The sequence below is a fragment of the Sprattus sprattus genome, assembly GCF_963457725.1.
Source record: "Sprattus sprattus genome assembly, chromosome: 11".
Lineage (NCBI taxonomy): Eukaryota > Metazoa > Chordata > Actinopteri > Clupeiformes > Clupeidae > Sprattus > Sprattus sprattus.
The window spans coordinates 5,455,295-5,479,455 of record NC_137909.1 but is presented as its reverse complement, the minus strand read 5'-3'; the positions used below and the strand labels follow the sequence as shown (position 1 = coordinate 5,479,455).

Sequence of the window (24,161 nt, the reverse complement as noted above, 5' to 3'; positions counted from 1 at the left end):
ACAGCGTGTGTGTGTGTGTGTGTGTGTGTGTGTGTGTGTGTGTGTGTGTGTGTGTGATGGAACCAGTGTTTGCGTACATTAGTGCATGGGTGGCTGAATATAGGATGTCACCATAAAAACCAGACATAAACACACACTGTCGCCATTCTCAAGGGGAATGGCTGCGTCCAACACCCCTCTTCTCTTCCTTCCATTTGAACTCTGTTCATTTCAACCCATTAGAATTCTTTCTTTTTCACTGGAGCTCTCCCTGGGTCTCCCCCCCCCCCCCCCCCCCCCCCCACAGATCTATTTCTGTTTGATGTTCTGTTCCGTTCTGTTCTTCTCTCCTCTGTAGATCTACAGCATACTTCAACGTCTCACTGGTGAGTCTACTGCCAACGAAGCTCATGTATGCAAGTTTACTCTTCAGGATGGCTCACCTTTACGTCTCCAAACATGTCTCCCTCTCTCTCTCTCTCTCTCTCTCTCTCTCTCTCTCTCTCCCTACTCTTATCCTACTCGACGTGCTCTCTCCAGCTGCCGCCTAAACACACAGAAGACAGAAACTTCCTTCGACGCGAGGCAAGAAATGTTTGTCTCTCTGGTGTCTGTGGTTTCCATGGCAACACCTTCCACAGTGGCGATCTCAAGGCAGGTGTTAGTGTAATCTCCTATCATTATCTTTGGCGGTGCTCACTTTGCAATCTCTAAACACAGCCTTTACGGCTGAAGGCAGCGCGCTCCCTCACACTGCAGCCTGCCTGCCTGCCGCAGATGGCCAGAGAGGGACCCACGACCCATCAACAGTGTGGATGAATATAGGATAAACAAGTGATGCAACAGAAAAGTATGGCCTAAATGAACCATACCCAAACAGTATACTACTTCTCCACTAAGCTGCAGAGCCATTTGAACACAGTGGAACTTGTGGTACAGAGTCTGATATCTAAGTAATACACACAAAACAGCCAATGACATTTTGTTGTGTATTTGAAAGATTTATGTTAAAACATATATGGTCCACATATGCTGTGCTAGGTGCATTGGGATGAAGGATCATAGGACTATGATGGATCTCACTGGTCTCCCTGAAAGAGGTGGAGATGCAAGTGGGCTACACACAATGCTGCGTGTAGTATTGTCACTGAACACTACTATACTGAACAAATACAGAACATGCCTGACCTGCCTGAGAAGAGAGTAAGTGTACTTGGCTGTGTAGTGTGTAGTGTGCACTCTGTACATAGTGTGTACTATGTAGTGTGCACTGTGTAGTAGGGCTGGGTGGTAGGGCGGTATGACGGTATACCGTGCAACGGTAGAAATGTGTCTACCGGGAGAAATTTGGCTATACCGTTTCAACTGCGGTATACTCTTATTTTGAAATTCAATCGACGTTTTTTTTCGATAATGACCTCCAAACTATACATCATCCGGCTCCTTATACAGTTACTCGCCAAAACGATAAAAGACATTCCTCCAAAATACCTCTTTAACGATTTTGTTGCCGTTTCGTGATTATAGACCTTTAAAGTTTCAGGTGTTGCGTAGCAACCCATTACTTGCGGACGTTAAATGAGGGACTACTTGTGGAATGATATGAAAGACGTGCATTATTAGATTACATTTCCCAGGATGCCTTGCGAAACAACTTGGTAACCGACTGACTCCAAACATTTTGAAGAAAGATGGCTGCCAGTGCAGACAAATAAGTTTACAAATTTAAGTATATCTTCGCAAATAACTATTAAAAAAATGTGAAACACATCAGGATATCTAGCAGATCATTATGCAAAATAATATTCCGTACAGTTGAGTAGAATATGATTGTTAGAAAAAAATTGCTATTTCACAAATTAACGTCTGTCTATGCTGCTGAGAGTAGCCAAGTTAACGTTGTCCCATTTGGCAGGTTAAGATTTAAATCCCTTAACACTTGAATGAAGTGGTAGGGTGAAGGGAAGATATTTTCATAATTTTTTAATTTTTATATTTGGCCATAGAAGAAAAAAATATTGCGTTATCATATGGACAAACATTGAAAAGAACGTTTTTTAACACTTGATTTATCTTCTGAAAGTACATTAAAGAACCACTGAAAGCCCAAGCACTAAACTAAATGGCACTACATGCACTTTGTCTTACTATAAATTCAATGGAAACGTTCAGTACAAAGTAGGCCTATACTGGCCACTATTGCTTAGGCCAATAGCTTATTGAGGCAGTATTGTTTCTGCAACTTAGTGTTCATAAGGGTCAATAAATAAATGATCATAGTGTATAGCCTATGTCTGTGGACACATTTAGCCACCGCTGAAGTGTCCTCTTTTTCACAAACTCAAATCTGGTCACCCTACGTATAATATACCGTGATATATACCGTAACCGTGATATAAAATTACAAATACCGTGATAGAAGATTTTGGCCATATCGCCCACCCCCAATGTGTAGTGTGTCGTACTGGCTCTGGCTCTGGTTAACTTCAGGATGATTGTGCTGACTGACTGACTGAGTGACGTACCTCCCTGAGGCAGGTGTAGATGGGGCACACCAGCACCCTGAAGGGCTCTCCTGCGCTGCTCCTCATGGTGCCGAACACTTCACACAGGAAGGTGATGAAGCCCAGCCAGCGCTCCACGTCCGACTGCTGGAGCTCGTCTCGACGCGTGAAGTCCTTCTGCTTAGCCACACACACACACACACACACACACACACACACACACACAGACACACACACACACACACAGGGATAGAGAGAGAGAGAACAAAGCGTCAGAAAGAGAGAGAGAGCAAGATGGAGAGAGACAATTATCAAAACAAAGCAGACTGACTTGAATAAGGAAGGGTAGCAGAAAGTGCAAGACAAAATGAACAGGGGGGGGGACTCAGTCAGATATAGGAAGATAAAGAGGGTGAGGAATGAAGTGAGAAGGGTAAAGACAGACAGCAAGAGTGAGAAAGAGAAATCCAACCACCGGCAGACATTTGCCATTCGGGTCTGGACACAGTGAGAGAAAATATCAACATATACATTACACTCATTACACATCATAGGTTCACATGCACCGGGGACTGGGACTTTCCACTGGGCTTAATATCAGCTTCTAGCTGAACATTACCCTACAAGTCTGGGGCATAGAGCCACCAAAACAAAACAAATGAACAGAGAGAGAGAGGGAGAGAAGCAAGCTTACATGTACAGAATAACCATGTTTTCATTGGCAACTGAAATGTGAGGGATTTTTTCTGACCTCCTACACATGCTTGTATTCAGAACATCCGTGAACAAGGAATGCTATGTAGGAGGCAGGGATGATTAAAATACAGTGTTAAAAATCACTAGAGTAGGCAACGTTTCTAAACCTACACGTTGAACCACGTGGAACAAGGCATGAAGTCACTGCTGGGACACTGTGATCTTAAGCCTGTGGTAGTGGAGGCTTTGAACAATATGATATTCATTTCTGTGGATGTTGGCACTCCCTCCAAGGGTAATGATCTGGGATCTGATGGAGACGCAAGCCAGAGGATTCATCATATTAGTAAAGAGGCTTACCTCAGACAACAAGATGGGCAAATACAATTGTAATGCCTTTCATAATAAGATACGAATAATAATAATTATTAATAAACATGCATGTAACATTTAATATTTTCTTTACGGGGGTTCAAATAACTTCGATCAACACATGGAGACGTGAAGGTTGTGCAGATTTGATCAAATGCACACACACCTTGCATGAAGATAACACTAGGTTCAAGAGGCAACTGCTAACTTATAACTGTTTCCATGGTTACTGCACACTTGACCTGCTATCTTAATCTGAAATATATACATGGCACGGCTGGCTCGGGCTGTCTATATTCTTATCACCTGGCATTTAAAATGCAACCAGTACTGGGGGATTTCCACAGGTTTGCTATTTGTGTAGGCTGCCTTTAAGGGATCCTCAGATGCATATTTAACTTCATCATGCAGAGAGCAGGCAAAGATCTTAAGACTTGAGTTGAGTCTGTATAGGGGAAAGGAAGAGAGAGGCTGCCAAACCACCATACTGCAGACACACAGGCTGACCACAGACGAGAGGTCAGACTTGAGAGAGGAAGAGGGAAAAGGAGGGGAAGGGAGGGAGATGGAGAGAGAGAGAGAAGGAGAGAAGAGTTCAGGGCTGCAATAGAGACGTGCACGTTGTGTTTAAGCTCATGTTGTGTGGTCGCAGACTACCTTGTTTGCGAGATAAGACTCTAAGCACTAGTCTCACATTGCCTATGAGAATGAGCCCAACTATGTACGGAACCTTGCGGAAGCATTCCAACGCCGTTCAAAGTGAGTTTTTCACGAGTGCGCTGTGTCGGGATGGTGAATGTTCAAAGCCAATGAAATGGCAGCGGTCAGGAAGGGGAAGCGGGATCACCCAAACACAGCCCAGAAAAGGCTGACGGAAGCCACAAAGAGGCCAACAAACATTTAGTAGCATACAGCAAATGGTGACACCTGTCACTGGGCTGAATATGTTTTCAAGCCACTCTACATAGTAGAAGCTAAACTCTTCATGTCACGTGTCAGTATGCTATGGGAGTTTTTAATTATGAGTATTATGTCTTCAGATGTTCCATGGCAGCCATTTTATGGTAACATTATAAGTGCGATACAGCGTTCTTAATAAGCTGCCCTCGTGGCTCTGCTGATTCTGAGGGAGCCAATGAAGTCACACAGAGAAAAGGGGAAGTCCTGAAGACAAGCACGGGCAGAGAAGAGAAGAGAAAAGAAGAGAAGAGAAGAGAAGAGAAGAGAAGAGAAGAGAAGAGAAGAGAAGAGAAGAGAAGAGAAGAGAAGAGAAGAGAAGAGAAGAGAAGAGAGAACTCTAAAGGTAGACACGGCAGGGCCATGAGCAGCAGGTGGGATGACATTTAAAGTGGCGTGCTCGTCAGAGCCCCTCCACCACCTCCATAAAAACAGCGTCTCCTAGGAGGAGGTGTCTGGGGGAGCGTCTGGCAACAGGGCGAGGCAGTAGACGCGGAGCCCCGCTGAGCGCGGCAGGAGCCTGCTGTGCCAACTCCTTGCCAGCCTAAGCCCATTCCTCCCTCTGCCGCCGAGCACACCAGGCCGCCTCAGATGGCCAGACACACAGCGCTGAGCTGAGCTGCGACAGCCTGGTCTGGTCTAAGTCTGGTTTGAGACGCTGACAGATAAGCCAGGGCTTGACTATTCTTTTTCCCAAAAGAGGCCCAGTCTTGGGAAAGAGAGGCTCACAACTAAAGGGAGGAGACCTTGAACAGAAGCGAAGCTGGCTTGGGGCTCGACAGCGCCATGCTGTTTTTGAGCTTCCAGTTTGAGCTATGTCATGCCGTGCTGCGCGTGAACACGTGAACACGTGGCATGCTCCTCTGTTCCCTGCGGAGAAGGGGGCCGCCCATGCCAAGTCCTATGCTGTTCCAATGTGTCATGTCATGCTGCCACTTTCACATGTGCCAGGTTAGTGCTGGGTGTTACCTGTAGGCTCATGCCACCGGTGCCCAGTGGTATTTGAGCGTCACATGGTGGCAGGGGCCACCCCCGGGATCACGGGTTCTAAAGGAATACACCAGACTAAAAGAGTCTAGAGAGGCAAGATTTCTAAACCTTTTCATTTTCTTAATCTAAATCTGCTCTTCACCTCTTACTGGGTTGGTGGCCAAAGTAGCTGGGGTTCCATCCAACACATTTGCATATTTAAACGCATTTATGAAAATGTGGCTGAAAGAAATCAGAGCATATTTCTATTCGCTGTTATCCAAATTAAAAATGGACACTCTCCTAATCAAGGGAGGAGCTGAGGGTTCAGAGCTCAAGGTGGCCAGGGCTATGTAATGTAATGTTAACATGTAATAAAATCACAACAAATACGATTTGATTCTAATAAACTCGCTTCCATCAACCTTAGACGCATTACCCTACGCGAATCAAGAGTTAATCCAACCCCCACTAAATTTGCATTAAAAGGTGGGATGGAAACCCAGCTAGTCTACTGTTCTCCATTGCCCTGAGCTCATTGAGACTCATGACTTTCTGCCTGTCTGTTAGCTGCACACTCTCTCTGACCTGGAGCATGTTGAGGAGGATGGACCGGAACTTGGTGCCCTCGACCATGAAGAGCGCCATCTTGTCGCAGAGCTTGGCGGCGGTGGCAGCGAAGCTGCGGTCCGTGACGGCCTTCTGATAGATGGTGCGCACAATCTCCTCCAGCATCTCCTCGGAGCTGGCCGAGTTCTGCGCCTCCTCCATGAAGGAGCTGAGCTGGCTCTCCACGCCGCTGCTGTTGTTGCGCATGCTGTTCAGCAGCTCCTGCAGCCGGTCCATTCGGCTCCGCTGGGGAGCCATGGGCAGCACAGGAACCTCCTCCTGAGGGAGCGAGAGAGACGGAGAGAAAAGGAGAGAGACATAGAAACAATGTAGTTAGGGGATGGGAAAATACTTCCCCAGGTCACAGTATGATCCACAATGTAAGTATGATTTAAGCTTAGACCTGTCCATCCCTCTACCCATGTATCTACTCATCTGTCTATCTATCTATCTATCTTTCTATCTATCTATCTATCCATCCATCTCGCCATCTGTCTATCTATCTATCTATCTATCTATCTGTCCACAGGCTAGGTTTGAATCTTCATTTTGAACTTCAATCAGAGCATCCATTTCATCAGATGAGCACAGACTCAGAGGCTGTGCCCAAACAAACTTCCTGTTGTTTTGGTAATTAAAAGAGGCATCATGTGTGATAATAAGTTCATTAGAAAAGCCTGAGAGGTCTGAGGATGAAGAAAAAGAAGGAGGGTTGTTGTTCATGCTGCTCGAAAAACTCAAGAATAACACCAGACACAAACATGCAAGCATGCACACAGAAAGACACAGGCATCTCTGCATGTAACCACACGGACATACACACACACACACACACACACACACACACACACACACACACACACAGTGAAGGGGTTAGTGGGAGGAAGCCTGTGGTGCTGAGAGAAGCAGTACAGAAATGAGCACACAGTGGAAAGCTCCAGCCAGCCACTGCTGCTTCAGCCATTTATCCGCTCTCTCTTTCTCTCTCTCACACACACACACACACACACACACACACACACACACACACACACACACACACACAACTAAAGTAACACAGAACATCAGTCTCCGTGTAGTGGCCCCTTCTAATGATCATGTTTAATGAAACAGGGGTCTAAATATGCATCTATGTAGGTTTGCGTGCATGTATATGGTTACCTTTTCTGTGAACAGCACATTTTTAGTTGCGGTTGTGTTTTCGTATATGCAGCATAATGAATGAGAGAGAATGTGCTAGGGAATATTGTGATTACTTTTAGAGAGAGCAAGCTTACTTCAGAGAGAGAGCAAGCTGTGTGTGTGTGTGTGTGTTTCTGTGTGTGTGTGTGTTTCTGTGCGAGTGTGTGGATAGGCCCAAGCCTAGCTGACATCTGATGCTGATAGTAGCTGACACTAAAGAGCTTTACCTTCTCCTTGAGCCTCCTCCTCAGCCTTTCCTTGGATGACTGCAGCAGGCTGACTCGGGCCCCGTCGCCCGGGGCCTCTCTCTGGGATCCCATCTCTTTGGGGGCCCTCTCTCTGTCAGGGCCCTCCTCCTCTGCCTTCACATTCTCAGAGTCTTTGGCATTGCGGGGAGCCCCCTTGTGGCTGGGCGAGGCTCCTTGAGATGCGTTGCCTTGGTGCTTCTGGGGGTGGTGCCAGCGGCGATTCTGGCTGTAGCCGTGGTGTGGGCGCTGGCCACCGCCCTGGTAGGGACGGCCACTGGACTTGGCATTGCCCCCCTGCTGCTGCTGCTGCTGCTGCTGCTGCTCGCCGCCCTGGGGCTGGCTCTGCTGCTGAGGCGTCGGCTGTTGCTGTTGTTGTTGTTGTTGTTGTTGTTGTTGTTGTTGAGTGTTCTGTTGTTGAGGTGACTGCTGCTGCTGTTGCTGAGGATTCTGGGCTTTCCCTCCCCCTCCTCCTCCTCCCCCTCCTCCTCCTCCACCTCCTCCTCCGGTGGGCGGCCGCTGCTGTCTCCTGGAACGAGAGCACGCTTCCGTTAGCCACATGCCAACGACCAAGCCGCTAACACTTTGGCCACCAACCCAGTCACAGACAGGGACAGTCATGTCCATCTTGTCCACATAGTCTCTCTCGCCCTGCTCCTCTACCCACCCAAATGCTCTCTCAGTACGCTCGATTGCTTTCTAGGATTCTACCGGTCAGTGCAGACTTCCACTCCCTGCTTTCATATGGCAGCCAACTGACTGGACTAGAGCTTAATCTTTCTTCAGTAGCTATCGGCCTCTTCGAGTGTCTGAAGTCTGTGAGTGCTGCTGTTCCATGTGGGGTTCAGCTTTACGCAGGACTTATGCAAAAATAGGATTAACTGAATTCCCTCATCTTCCCCTGACCAGTCAAGCATGTGAGCTCACACGAGTCTGTGCTCCCACCACTGAGAATGGACTGGACATGTGCCATGTGTGTCTGTGCACATACAAATGAGTGTGTGTGTGTGTGTGTGTGTGTGTGTGTGTATATCTCTGCATGCCTACAGTGTGATCTGGCTTGCATAGGAGAACACACAGTGTATATGTGCTATAGTATCTCTGTAAACGGCTATGTCTTGATGTAAGAGAATAAATAATGGATTTGTGTGTGGGAGAGTCAATATCATACACGCACTGTTAATGCCAATGTTGCAATGGGACTGGAAAGAGATTTTTGTAAGCACAGCAATGTAACACTTGTTGTAACAAGCTCCATGGCAACAGGTACCTGAGAGAGCAACAGATGCCGTGTGTGTACGTGTGTGTGTATGTGTGTGTATGTGTGTGTGTGTGTGTGTGTGTGTGCGTGCACGTGTGCTTGTGCCAGTGGAAGATCAAAGGAAAGCAAAACCAGGAGATAAAACAATACCAGTCTTCTGAGACTGAAGCTTGCCTTGGCAATACAAACACCCTGTACACTCCTATCAAGTCTCTGACACACCACGACTTAAAGACTTCTGCTGCTCTACCCAAGTTGATTTCTCTCGTAAGATCTTGCCATTCTTCCCTTTGCTGTCAGACCCGCGAGAGCTGATCAAAGTGGATTTCATGGAGCTTCATTTGAACGCTTACAGCTCTCTGAAGAGTCAAACGCGAGACTCCACCGTCTTCTGCGAGATCAGATGACTGTAAGACGTCACGTGTCACAAGATTAACCAGTGCGAGGAATGAGTTTCTCTGAAGTGAAGGAAGATGGCGGATGAGTCAACCAGGAGTTTGCCACATAAACACAGAGCAGGGGGAAGAACAAGGGCACTCTTTACATCCGATGTGACCTGCAGACCAAACCGATGTGGACTTGGTGAATTTTGGCAAACTCACCCTCACCCATTTATAAAAGAGACCCGCGGGCGGTGGAAGATTCCCGCTGGTCACATTCCTCTCTACAGCCTGGTCTGCAGCCTGACATCACTGGCATCAGCCCCCCCCCATCTCTCTCTCTATGTGTCTGTTTCTAACTCTCTCTCTTTCTATCCCCCGCCGGCGGCGCATCCCTCCGTCCCCAGCCGAGCGAGTGCTGTGGATCAGGCCTGACCTACATTCTGTCTGGGAGCAGCCTGGAGGACGGCCCCACACTTGCTAATTGCTACATTGGAGTTCTTTAGTCCATCACTTACTCCACACATCCTGTGGATCTATTTTTACTCAGAAGCTGCCCATAGCCACTGGAGTCAGCAGGCGTTTGGCTGGGCTGTGGGGAGGGGAGGGGAGGGGGTAGTCTGGTGTGGTGCTGGGGGGTGGGGGAGCGGGCTGAACACACACAGCAACTGCAGTGGTAGATTCTCACCCCGAAGCCTTCAGGCTAGCATAGATTGACCCCTACGCTGTTTGAAACCCTGGGACGTCTGTGTGTGAGTGTCACGCAAGCTGGGGAGGAAAAAAAATGAAAAGTCCCCTTACACATCACCAGCAGAACAACCCACTGATGAGACCCCTGAGAAACAGGAGCGGGTAGTCTTGCATCGCTGAAATGACACTATGCTATTATCTACGTTTTCAATAGATATCTATATTTAAAAATGCCATAGCACATCTCAACAATTCAATATGTGAGATACTTAGGCAGGTATTTGGAATGCAGGAGAATAAAGGCATTGTATGAGCATGTATAATGTGCAAATAAGTGATTTGATGGCACGAACAGAACGATCACTAGAATCCCATCTGCAGGGACCTGACGGATGAGACGGACCAATCAATAAGCTCACGCATGCCTCCATCAGGAGAGATGGTTTCTGAAGCAGCCCTGCCTCAGCCACACAAAGACTAGGTGAGAATACAGTCCAAACACTTTGGGACTTATATATATATATATATAAAAATGACAGGTCAGAGAAGCATGGGCAATACTTACAAGAGCGCACTCTCACAAAAACAGCTGAAAACACGATGAACACATAACCAATAAATCATGGCCTTCTGGCCCTGGATTAACCTGCCGGCGGCCACATCACAGAGATGCCACGGTAGCGTGGTGGGCAGACATCAGACAAGAGGGCCCCTGTGCCGCTCACCTCAGCCTGCCCTGCGTGCTTCACATCCAGTCAGCCCTGCTTAGGAGAGAGAGCCCGGCCCCCAGAACCAAGCAGGAATCCTGACCTTTTCCAAGTGCGACCAATCCAGCATGCTCTTTGACAGCCTCGAAATAAAGACATCCAGTTGGCTGGCTTGAGCATGGCATTCAGCCACTTTTACGAGGCTTAACCTTTTCTGACCCACACAGGCAGCCTTTACATGTACCCCCCCCCCCCCCCCCCCCACAACACAGACAGACAGACAGACAGACAGACTGACACACACTTCATAAGAACATTTTTCAGGCAGATGCTTCCATTCCCCTCAGGTGTCCTCTTGTGATTTTGCATTTCATGGCCCTTACCTATCCCAACGCCCAGCAGCCTCAGAGGCTACAGCAGCAGGAGGACAAGGAGCTCAGTGAACACACACACACCGACACACACACACACACACACACAATGTCTGAGTGGGTGGCAACGATAAAGGAGAGGAATTAAAAAGAATAAAACGCTATGGTTTGACAGAGAGGAAGAAAAAGTGTGAGCAAAAAAAAAAAAAGATCCACTCCTGTGTTACTTTCAACTAAATGCTTTTAGCTAACACTCCCATTACAGTTTAATAACACATGCACAATGCCCTCAAGATGACAATACAAATCAAGAGCCTGCTTTTAGCTAAACAAAACTGAAGGTGATGTGAAGGCCATTTTTGCCTTCAGAAAAAGTGTGTCATTGTCATAAACAGAGAACAAGAGTTGCTCTACGCCGCAGGAAAGTTTGGTGGACCTTGAACATTCACAGAACTTGATTTCTTTTACAGTGAGTGCAGAAAACCTGGGCTGCAGCTCATACATAAGCATGCGCACACAAAACTCATCAGACGGCACATCACAAATGCAAAGACCTGACCTGAAAATATGCTCTGAATTGTGCTGACCATCTTGTAAAATGTCTTCAGCAAGCTTAATGAGCTGGATGAGGCCATACAAGGATAGTGTATGAGTGTGAGTGTCAGTTGAGGGTGTGCCTTAAAGTAAGGGATAAGGTTGTGAGGTGTCCAATTTACAAACATATTTCACCTAGTGGAGCCAACTACCTCCAAGAGGCAACACTACCTACTTCCGTTTGTACCCCAGTAGCCATACGTATTTAGCCTACAAAGGAAACACTTGGTTTAGTCTTAAAAATAAAACCAGTTTAGCCTGCAGGCTAGCACTACTGTCTTTAGTGAAAGATAATAGAGGCTGCTCGGTTAAAACTGGCTCCATTATTTCTAAGCCTGAATCCTTGCTAACATTGATGTTAGCTGTTTCTAATTCTATGCAAGCTTGCTAGCTCTCAAGAAAACAATGTTACTTAACCATTTTAACGAGTTTATACCACTTGTCGCAATGAGACAATACGTTTATTTTGTTAATTCAAAGTCTGCCTAAACAAACTCACTGTGGAAAAAATGTCGACGGGCAGTTTACCATTTACTATCATTGATGTAGTTACTATTCAAACTTCCCAGATTGAACCTTTTAACCAGATCCGCTTCATACATGTCTTGATATTTAAACAGACAAAATGGCAAGCGCTGTATGATGACTGAGGCAATCACAAGAGAGATAGTATGTTCGATGTCATTCTGTGCGTCTGAAGGCGCACCCGGGGCGGCCCAGGAGAGGGTCCAAATGAGTGTGGCATGGAGCAGTTTGGCGCTGTTCAACTTGTAATTGAAATGCAAATCAGCTTGGCACCTTCCGGCCTGTCTCGGCACGACCAAAAGTGCCAATGGAAAGACCCAATTGATTACTCAAAGTCTTTTGCCAAATTTCATCGCAAATTGCAGTGAAGACGTTTTGCTACAAAAAAAAACATCCTTTTCAATCTGAGACTTGATGCTTTTTTTGTCACTTATTTGTATACTCTGTCAGTGACAAAACTTTGATCAGGAAATTTTATCTGAGGTTTGAGTGATTTATTATTATGAGATATTTAAAAAAAAAAAATCGAGGGATGTTTTCCCAAATCCTTCAGAAAAGACATTGCAGTGTAAGGGTCCCAACATGTATACCTAATATATAAATAGTCCTCCTTTCTGTGTCTATTATTTGTACACATTGGTCTATGCACTGTACCCCTCCATCTTCTGTTATACTTATAGTAGTCTACAACCAGCTCATTCCATATTATATACTAAATACATGGAATGAATGCTATTATATCTATACCATGACATCTCCACATCACCAAAGTTGTATTCCACACATTTCCCACTTGCTCCAGACTCCGCCCTCCTCAGTGCCCGTCCTGTCCCGGCCCTGACCCTTCACCCTTGACCACTGACCTGGTTACATGCCGGTTCCCCTGGGCAGACAGCAGCACCGTTAACTGGTCCTGGTGAACGTTTCTAAAAGCATGAGAGGGCATCTAGGTTTCAATGAATAGATGGATGATTGGCAGGGCTACAGGGCGACAAACACAGGCAGGAAGAGAAGAGATAGGGAGAGAGAGAGCGGCGGGAGAAGGAACATGAGAAGAAAGGGAGCTGATAGGACCCAACAGGCACATGCAAGAGGAACGGAGGAGGGAAATCTCAAGGCAAAACTAATGACTGGATGAACAGATGTACGGGGATGCCAAAACTAATGACTGAATGAACAGACCTACGGGGATGCCATCACAACTCAGAGTGCAGTGAGATATAAAAAACACTACTACTAAATCAACTAAATCAGTGGTGACCAGGTGACCTCCACAGTCTAAGGGCACGCGCTCACCTGGGTTGGTGCTTTTTCTAATACTCTTTTGCACACCGTGTTCCCAAACGCCATTGAATCAACATCATCATCATCATCATCATCATCATCATGAAGCGCAGATGGAAATGAAACTTCCACTTGTATCCTGAGAGTGTTGTCTCAGTGACCTGAGACAAGTCTGAGACAAACCTGAGACAGTCACCTCAGTGAAGCATGACTGTTTGTTGTGCTTACTGGCAAAACCCTAACAAACAAACAAACTAAAGGTCACAAAGGTGAAGGTATGATTATGGTTTAAGTGGATGTTAATACAAAAAATATTGTACCACTGAAAAAGTAAGTAAATTCATGGTCTTCTAAGAGGATAAAGGGCCGGAAGACTAGGTGATGTTCAGATGTTGATGGCTGAAGTAATATTTGATTGAATGGTCTGTAAGATGTGCAGTGATGCAGTGATATAGTGATTGTGAAACACTTGAACATGTCTTGTCACATTTGCCCAGTCTATTCACTTCTACTTCATTACTGGGGCTTTACATTAAACAACAAAACTCCCAAATGGCAAAGAAACAGAAACAGTGTGTGTGTGTGTGTATGTGTGTGTGTGTGTGTGTGTGTGTAAAAAAACAAGAAAAAGAAAACCTGTGGTATTGGCACAGCATCTCACCAGAGACTGTTGTGGAGTAAGATTGTTCTGGGAGAGCAAGACATGGGCACTGGACATTAAGAAACAGCTAATAATAACTAGAATGCGTTTCGTGAACGAACTGCGAGAGTGTGCTTGCTCTGTTGCGGCCATGACCGAGAGAACAAGTGCCTTGGAATTGGGGCAGGTGTCAGCTCTCCAGCTCTCCCTGCTGGATGAGCATGCACAAATGAGTATGCACAAATGAGTATGCATGAGTGAGTATGCATGAGTGAGTATGCATGAGTGAGTAAACATGAGTGAGTATGCACGAGTGAGTATGCACGAGTGAGTATGCATGAGTGAGTATGCATGAGTGAGTATGCATGAGTGAGTATGCATGAGTGAGTATGCACGAGTGAGTAAACATGAGTGAGTATGCATGAGTGAGTATGCATGAGTGAGTAAACATGAGTGAGTACGCATGAGTGAGTACGCATGAGTGAGTACGCATGAGTGAGTAAACATGAGTGAGTAAACATGAGTGAGTATGCATGAGTAAGTATGCATGAGTGAGTATGCACGAGTGAGTATGCATGAGTGAGTATGCACGAGTGAGTAAACATGAGTGAGTATGCATGAGTGAGTAGAGCCCTGGTATGGAAGGTGTCTCTTAATATTCCTAGTTATACAGTTGAATGGAGAGGGACAGAGAGAGAAGAGGAACCGTGCGCAGGTGTCAGTGAGAGTTGTCAGTGAATCACAGGTGCAAGCCAGTTTAATGAGCCTATTATGATGTCATAATGCCTCAAAGTTCTGCCATGCAAGTCTATGGAGAAAAAAGGTGATGGAAAAAGAGGAATAAAAAAGGAGTGGCAAGGAGTACCGCCACGAAAAGTCATAGCAGCTTGCACCGGATCGGGCCGGACGTTTTGGTGTTTGAACGGCGTCTCTATCTCAATCGGGCGAGGAGTAGTTAGCTGCAAGAAAAACTACTAGAATAAAAAAAATAGTAAAAAACGAAGAACAATAGTGTGCTTCCCTTCGGGCAAGCACACTAATTAGCAACAGCCAAAGTATCAGGTAATAGCTCACAGGCACCATAGGCACCCTGCATGCTGCATAGTCAATTCAGTCCATTCCTCAACAGAACTCCTGGTGTGTGCTGCAAGCACAACTATACACAGGTAATCTCTTCTAAATGAAGAGCGACATCATTTCAATTTTCTAAAAAGCAAGTCATTTCAAGTAGACAAGACATCTTTATCTACCACCTGTTAAATCTTGAACAAAATATGAACAATCAGGGAAACCAAATAAGCCCTTCACCCTAGGACTGGACCATAGCTCACCTTTCTCTCAGGCACGAGGAGCGAGAGGAGCCTTTCCAGGAGCTAAATGCATGCCTTATACCTTCCTAAAGACATTCTGCTCAAGGGCCTGGACAAATAGGCACTGTACATATTTCTTTCTGATCCCTGGCTCTAGTCTCTTAAGGCTGTGGAGCCTCGACATGCGTGGATGACAGTGACAGCAGCAGGTCAGGGAGAAGATAAGAGGAAGCCGCTCTCCCCAGACAAGCTCAGCAGACGGGGCCCGGCAGGCCTGATGAAGCCATGTTTAAGGCACAATAAGGGACAGGCATGGTGCATTTTAAAATAAACAACAAGAAGAGTTGTGTGATGTTTGTACATGCAGATGGAGGTTTGTCTATTTAATTGAGAATTTATTTACAGAAATTTGCCAAATCCAAGATGAGAAATCATTGATGAAATGATGAAAGCCTCTGTGCCTCTGTAAGTCAGTGGACACTAAACCAGGAAAGGAGAAGACAAGGTCAAGCAGAAGGCACAGCAGACAGATACAAGACAGAACGCAGGAGAACAGTGTGAGTGTGACCGTGAACGAGTGCGACAGTAAGAAAAGACCGAGACAGGAACACCAGCCGTAGGTAAGCTCTAACATGCCACCGACTCTCTTCTGTGGATCAGAGCGGATTTCTTATCCAAGTCAGTTCAAAAGAAAATCAAACAGAAAGAGGAAGAACAAACAAAAAAACCGAAACACAGAAAAATGAACAATGTTTATCATTCCCAAAAGGGGGCCTTGACATTCTCAGTCTCCTTGATGGTTAAAAGCGACACAAAGATGACAATCTTTCTGTCTAATCCTGTCCGTTTTAGCACATCAAACGTAGCAGGGGGATACATATTCATGACGGGCGGGCGCATGTTTGCCATCACAGGAAGCGTGCACATCGCCACAACATACAAGGATTAGACTGTTTGAAGCTCAAAACCCCCCAGTGCCAGTGTTGACCACAGCATGTGGCAGGTGTGTGCCTGAGGACAGCCAGAGGAGACACATCACTGGCAGAGGTAAGGCTCCAGACTGCCAGCAGCATTAAGGGCCGTCAAGGCAGTGTGCGTTTTACACACTAGTTGGACAACACGTACCGGATTCCTCTTTCTCTACAACGTGCTGTAAAAGGAGCATTATCTATGACACATTCACACTTGTCTCCCGTAGACAGTATGAAACCACAAATGCGATATCATCTTCACATTTCTCCTATGAATATGATTTCAGAAATCTATTTCTTCTTCTCAAACTAATTCAAAGACATCTTTGCAACAAATAGAATCCTGCTGACAACCAACTGAAGATCAACTACGCAGAGGGGAGCAGAGATGGTCGTTAGCATGCTCCTGTCACAGCGTGATGGGCTCTCCCAGGAACAACCTCTGCCCTGCGTGACGGAGTCATCAGCTAATGGCCTGATTACCCAGAGAGGACACAGGAGAGGGGGCCACTCTCAGACTGACAGCACTAATGTGGCCACGTGGCTCATGGTCAAACGCAAACGTTGCACACAGCACCTTGCATGCTCACGCTTGGATGCGTCAGGAGTGAAATGGGAGTGTCTGGCGTTTGCACATTTCTTAATGCTTTAGTGAGTTGGCGTAACTTACATTACTAGTTTACGAGTCTGAGGGCCTTGCAAATGATATGCTATGTATTACAGAATCGAATAACAAATCGCAGCCTATAAGGGGTTCATTCCAATGAAAAGAGAACGTGTATTTAGAGAACGCGCAGATGTTTTTGTTCCATGACTGGCTTATCAAACGTTTCCAAGAGCTATCCTCTGAATTGGGTGTGGTTTTAGTGTGCAAAGTCACGCATCTGCACATTCCCTCTCCACCACACTGGGCTTCTCAACAACATTCCCTTACCACCACACTGTACTGGGCTTCTCGACGACATTCCCTTACCACCGCACTGAGCTTCTTGACGATATTCCCTTACCACCGCACTGAGCTTCTTGACGATATTACCTAACCACCACACTGGGCTTCTTGACGACAGGGGCATTCCAGAGGAAACTGGCAGACCGGTTTGGATGGCATGGGATAATCTGTATGTCAGCAGGTGTATATAGTTCCGATATGATGTGGTTGACCAGGCTAACATTAAAACTCAAGTTGCAGTGAGAGCTGCAATGTAATCAGAGCGACTGACTACACTACTACTACTATTACTTCTACTACTACACACACGTAGAATTTGAAGGTAGAATTTGACTTGGTTAATAGAAGGCACTTATTTCATTAATGCAGAAATGTAAATATTGACTAATAGTGGCAAGGTGACAGCCCAACCCACCTCCATTCGCTGAAGTTTTTGACTGATTTGCTGCCTGCTTTTCCATTAAGTCTCAATCTGAACACAGGGGTAGCCCAGGCCTATTTATTCATTAGCGTACGAAAATGAGCGTAATTGAGGGGTGAGCGAGTGGAGTGTGGTGCTCTTGCATGTGCGCTCAATTTCTCATTGGTCGGGATGTACAAATGAAAGGCGCGTGGAAACTTGCGTGCTCAAGGTTTCATGCACCTGAATTGTTTTGTGTGTACGCAGCTTTTCAGCTTTGTGCGCGTTATGTTATGTTTTAGTATAAATTCTAAGCAAGGTATTGTTCATGAGCCAGATGAACCCTCAGGCATTCAACTGTCCAACTGTATCTACTGAGGGGGGCGGGGGGGAAGGAGGGAAGCTGGAGGGAGCTGGAGCTGGAAGAACGAGGCGGCTATGTTTGCACCCCTGCTTAGCCTAGTCTTCAACTTTCCTCATTCATTTAGTTTAGCATTTTAAAGCAAACCTTTATCTGAAGAATGCTTAACCTTTGTATGTAAAAATGTCATCCTCCTCACAGAGCCCCACTTTGAACAGCACTTGGGTTCTACTGTAAAACACAACACAGGCTCAAGGCCTAAGGCACGACAGTGTTGGCGTATCAATCCTTTGGGAGTTTAACATCATCAATTGGAAATATAGCAAACCTAAAAAGAAAGATTTCATAAATAAATCTTTAGCATGAGTGGGTGTCCTTTTTTTTGCTGAAATACAAAATATACATTAAGTCAGTGATTCATCCATTCAAGCCAGGCGACACTGGCAGTTGGCTGTTTGATAATGCTTTTGGAAACAAAGCATAACAGAGTGACCTTGATTTAATACATCCTCCGTGCTGAAAAGCCAGGGCCTGCATATGTCCCTGATTTCCAGAGTTTCACAGCCTCAGGCTAAGTGTGTTTGCAGGTCTGCCAGCAGACTTCACCCCAGAGAGAGAGAGAGTGAGTGGAGGAGAGAGTACGAAGGAGAGAGAGAGAGAGAGAGAGTGGAGGAGAGAGAGAGAGAGCAAAGGAGAGAGACAGAGAAAGAGAGAGCGAAAGAGAGAGAGAGAGAGCGAAGGAGAGCGCAAAGGAGAGAGGGAAGGAGAGAGAGAAGGAGAGGAAGAGAGAGAAAAAGAGAGAGAGAGCGAAGGAGAGAGCAAAGGATAGAGAGCAAAGGAGAGAGAGAGAAGGAGAGAGGTAGACAGCCTTCCAGTCCTTCACACTTGCTTGAAATACAAGCCCCCAGGACTGGCCGGTGTGCCTCTGCAGTGAGGTGTCCTGCCAGGGCAAGGATTTGTCCTTCGGCCAGAAACTCTGACAAACAAGACCGCAGTGTCCTCTCTGCCAGCAGCAAAGGATTCTGGGCCACTGTGCAGACATGCTGCACTAACAGGCAAGAGTGCCTTCTGTCAGGCTGGGTGCAGAATCAGAGAGAGAGAGAGATAGAGAGAGAGAGACAGGGACAGGTAGACAAAGGGAAGGAAAAAGTAAAGGCAGACCAAGCAGGTGAAGAGAAAGAGAGGCAAAAAATGGTGAGAGTGCAGAGGAGAACAGGAGGAGGGGAGAAAAGATAGGAAATGTGGCAAAGAGCAGAGGCATGTGGGGGGAGAGAGAGAGAGAGAGGAGAACAAGAAGAGAAAATGAGAGACAGAAGGAGATTCATAACTTATTCTGTAGTGTCCTTTCCTACACAGCCAGACTCATTCACTCATCTCTCTTCTCACTTCTATTTCCACTTCCCATCTCTCTCTGTCTGTCTGTCTGTCTCTTCCTCACTTGTCTTGTCTTCTCTCTCTCTCTCTCTCTCTCTCTCTCTCTCTCTCTCTCTCTCTCTCTCTCTCTCTCTCTCTCTCTCTCTCTCTCTCTCTCTCTCTCTCTGTGTCTGTCTGTCTGTCTGTCTGTCTGTCTGTCTGTCTGTCTGTCTGTCTGTGTAAAGGGCAGAGTCCCAACAGAACGTGTACAGGGGCGGACATAAAGCAGTGGGATGATTAAATCCTCACTGGAGTGTGTGTATACCAATGGGCACCAACCCACACCGCCTACTGGGCGGGTGGGTGCACACGCGCACGCGCACACGCACACGCACACGCACACGCACACGCACACGCACACGCACACAAACACAAACACAAACACAAACACACACTGCATCAGTGCTCCAGGAAGGTTATTGTGGCTTTGCCACTGAAGAACCCCAACCCCATTGCGTGTGCTGCTCTCTTTGCCTTCCCTGCGGGGGAGGGGAAATCAAATTAATTGGAGTCTCCAAGCTGCATGGGAAATTATGGGAAGGAAGGTGTCACAGTGTACTGCTTCACAGCAAAGGAAACGCACAGACTGATGCATACCAATTCCACACACGTTTCGGCACACCCAAACACAAACGCTAAACATCTTGTAGAGAACAAAACGTCCTCCGAGCTAGGCTACAGCCCTCCTTGAAGGAATGAGTGATAAAAGAAACTCCAAAGTGAAAAAGCAATTGAATATAGGAGTCGAACAGAAGTTTGTAGTTTTCAGCTTTAGCATGTTAACACTATCTGGATCAAAAAAAAGATAAGAAAAATCCCTATAGAAAAATGAACGAGTTTTAGCCAAATCTGCAACAATAAAGGCCAATTTAGGGTCGTTTTAGACGCAAGCCCCCTTGCGCGGTAAAATATCCCCCCTTACGTGCTTAAGTGCGTCGCCCAAAATTCCTGACTATGCGACTAAAACACTACGGCCCTACACAGCTCGCAAAGGCTGTGATTGGCCGGCTACCACAGCCTTTCACAGAGTCTCACGTTTCCGGGTTAATAGCATACAGTCTTTTTTAGACCCAGACATTTTTTTAAATCATGAATACCCTGCAGACCGTCTCACAAGCCTTTTCTTCTGGATTAGGAACAAACATAACAGAAGAGGTCCGAAGACATGAACTCCTTTACAAATCCTCTTTAAACACTTATAAGGACGCTCAAATTACCGCGAATATCCCATTCTCATCCGCGATTGTTTGGAGAGAATGTGGTCATTCACGAACAAATAGGTACTTTCATATTCATTTTCCGCCACTTGTGAGTCATGGTGATATCTTTCATTGAGTTCATATTGACGTGAATCCATCAATTGCACCAGCGAGTTTGATAGAATGAGCCCGGTCTGCTCATATACAAAAGTTAACAGCAACCTGCCGTTACCTTGTGGCCAGCACCATTGTAGTTACAAACATTGACAACATGATGAGATTCTCTCGCCGTTTACCACCTCATCTTTGAATAATGTAACTCATAAACACATCGTTTTAAAGCCTGTCGCAGTCATTAAAAGATGTCAATAAACGAACTTTTGCGTCATGTGCTGTCTTTTTCGCCACTGGTACTGAATTGCCAACATTTGTATTTTGTGTAACACATGTATTCATAACATCAAGGCTTTCGCCCACTACACTTACACTTTTCCTTTGTCCTGCTGCAATAAATAGGCTTACTTAACTCAAAATAAATCTACAGGCGTCAATTTGCTTTGCAACACGCAACACGGCTCACAAGCCTTGCAACACGGCTCTGCGTCTTAAACGAACCTTAAATCAAAACTTGTCTAAAACAAGTTCCTTGTGAAAATTACGTGCTTACGGCTCTGCGTCTAAAACGACCCTAAATTGGCCTTAAGGTGTGAGCGAAACAACGCCAGTAGAAAACCTAGGCAAACAGTTTGGCGAGTATGTATTCATCAGTAGGTCTTATGTAACTAACTGTTAAAAGGATGGAAAGAAAAAGGATGGACTACTTTGAGGGACTCTAGAGTGGTATCCATGGTTACAGACAACTCTTAACTCACATCCCAGTTTCTGGTGAAAGTTAACGTTACACCAGCCTGTGTCTTCCCCACTAGCCATCCAGGAAATGCCCTATGTACAGTAGTTCTGTGTAACGGGCTGGAACACCCTGTAAAAATGGAAGAAAAGCTTTCACACGCATGACATTGCCAGCTATACTGCCAAAAGACACCAGTTAGCATATTGGCAAGCTTAAATCAGCATCAGCTGGACTGTTCGTGGGGTTTGCAAGGTTTTTGTATGCCTTTTAGGTAGTAATCTTACTAGTTTTGGACCAGAACTCCGTATTGCTGCTTTAAAACAGCTGATTTATATTATTGTGGCTATCAAATCCTTAGGTAATCAATGTGTTTACTTGAATTTGTGGTTGTTGTACGAACTAGCTATGGTTAGCTTCTTCTAGGGATTGCAACAGACATATTTGACAGATATAATTGGCCCCCTCGAATTACAAACCCGGATTAGGGAAGGGTAAGGGAAGAGACTGGGATGTAGAGCTGCAACGATTAGTCGACGAAATCGACTAAGTCGATTGTGAAAAATGGTCGACGCGTATTTGTATCGTCGACGCGTCATATAATATTTTAAAAAAATGTTTGCAGACGCTAACAGAGCTACCGGTACTTTTCATTCGGAATTGCATATAGGAAGTGCGAATTAGCTGCGAAAAACAAATGATTCTGAGATGGCTCATGTTACCATGGAAACAATAAACAAAGCTTGGTTTAGCAGCTGCTGCATATCAGATATGGCTAACAGAAAAGTTGTCATTTTCTCAATGATGGTCAATTATTAGTAGTTTAAGAAGTACTACTACAGTATTTCAAAGAGAATGGGCTGTGGGAGCATAAGAACAGTAAGTGTCTAGCAGCAATTATCATAGACATATATCTATAACTTATTGTAAGGTTTACTCTTAAATGTTTGAAAACAGACCGTCTCATGGAGGATATTTGCTAACGCTATTTCAGTTATGTTAAGTGCAATGTGGTAAATCAGTGAATTATCAGAGTAGCCTGTATTTTCGTTTGTTCTGAATAGATAACCTCCTCCACTTAGCAATCTTCAAACAAAAGACTGTGGATTTTTTTTTTAAAATTTGAATGTCACCTGCAGCTCAGTTATGATGCACTTGCAGAGGCTTGATTGCTATTTTGAGTTCCTTTTAAAACTTTCTCTTTACTTTTAAAACTTTATTTGCACTTTCTCTTTACTTTTATAAGCATATTTGCACTCTTAATTTGTATAACTATTTAATGTTTTTATTATGATGATTACATTTGTATTAACTTGTTACTCAAATACATTTGAAATTCAAATTCCAACATTTTGAATCATTTTTTAAATTTATGGAAATAATCGTTAGATTAGTCGATTAATCGAAAAAAAAGTCGATAGATTAATCGATTACCAAAATAATCGTTAGTTGCAGCCCTACTGGGATGTGAACCAAACCTTTGCGGCAACAGGCTTCTTCACGTAACACAGGTAAATTCACATAGTCTGAGTGCCTCAGCCATAACCACTGGCTCTCTTTCCCAGCATTCCTCCTTAAAGGTTCCTTTGAGTGACCGTCCTCAAGAGTGAATATTTCACTGGTTGCCAAACTAGTCATATTGCATGTCTCTGTATAACTGCTGTGTATCACAATAAGCTGCAACCCATAACATATCCTGAACAGGATTTGAAACACACACACACCCTACCCACTCCCCCAACCTGGGACCATCCAGTTCTGTGCTCAGTTCTGTACACAGCACCCAGCATCAGTTAATCGTCCAATCAGGTTATCAGTACAATCTGCCAATCAGCTCCTGCAGGCACGCAAACCCCAGATCCATTACCTGCTGTGCTGCTTTTTCTCAGCACAAAAAAATCAAACGAAAGTGGGAATGACAGACAATAAGACGGTAAAACATTTCAGCTTCAGAGCTGTGTCCTAGCAACAGAAAATGGCAACTTCAAACTTTCCACTGACGTCAGGTGAAGGAGAAAAAAGATGAAGCTGAGAGATCCGACTGGGAGTGAGAGGCATGGATGGGTTCCAGTGAGTGAGGCTGGCACACACAGTCACGTTATTAGGACTGACAGGAACAATGCGCTCCTAATCCCAGCATGTTAGGAGAAGAGGAAAAGCACTGGAGGAAAAACAGTGTGCCCGAAACATCTGTGTGTGTCGGAGATTGTGTAGCATGTGGCCTGGCTATGTATATTTGATAGTATAAGTATAAGTGTGTGTGTGTGTGTATGTGTGTGTGTGTGTGTGTGTGTGTGTGTGTGTGTGTGTGGGGGGGTTTGAGCGCATAAGTATTGGCCTTTATCCTGGTCTGTATATATGAGGCATGCATTCTTGAACTGACGTTGTTATGGCTGTGCCTGTGAATTAACGTTAGTGGTAAGTGCAGCTCAGAGAGTGGGGGTGTTTGAGTGTGTGAGTGTGTGTGTGTGTGTGTGTGTGTGTGTGTGTGTGTGTACAGTAGTGTATCAGTGTTTCTTCAGCAACACTCCATGAACATCCCCTCCATATTCCCTATAAAACCTGCCTAGAAGAAAGAGACAGAGAATAGAAAAAAGTGGAGATAGATAGGCAGACAGACAGATAGAGAGACACAGAGACCATCAGACAGACAGACCAACAGAGAGACCAGAAGGCAGGCAGACCAACAGAGAGACCAGGATGCAGACAGACAGCCAGACAAAACCACTGACAAGGAGGGAGAAAG

The 24,161-nt window shown here is 45.4% G+C and overlaps 1 protein-coding gene across 1 annotated transcript in view; it reads right to left on the bottom strand.

Annotated features, from left to right (window-relative positions):
* ctif (CBP80/20-dependent translation initiation factor) overlaps nt 1–24,161 on the bottom strand; it is a gene marked incomplete at its 5' end in the record, with an annotated part of 72,120 nt that overhangs the window by 11,642 nt on the left and 36,317 nt on the right. The window contains 3 exons of the mRNA XM_080847270.1: nt 2,505–2,660; nt 6,066–6,365; nt 7,496–8,042. Coding sequence (XP_080703396.1) covers nt 2,505–2,660; nt 6,066–6,365; nt 7,496–8,042 — 1,003 coding nt within the window. The remainder of the gene's footprint in view (nt 1–2,504; nt 2,661–6,065; nt 6,366–7,495; nt 8,043–24,161) is intronic.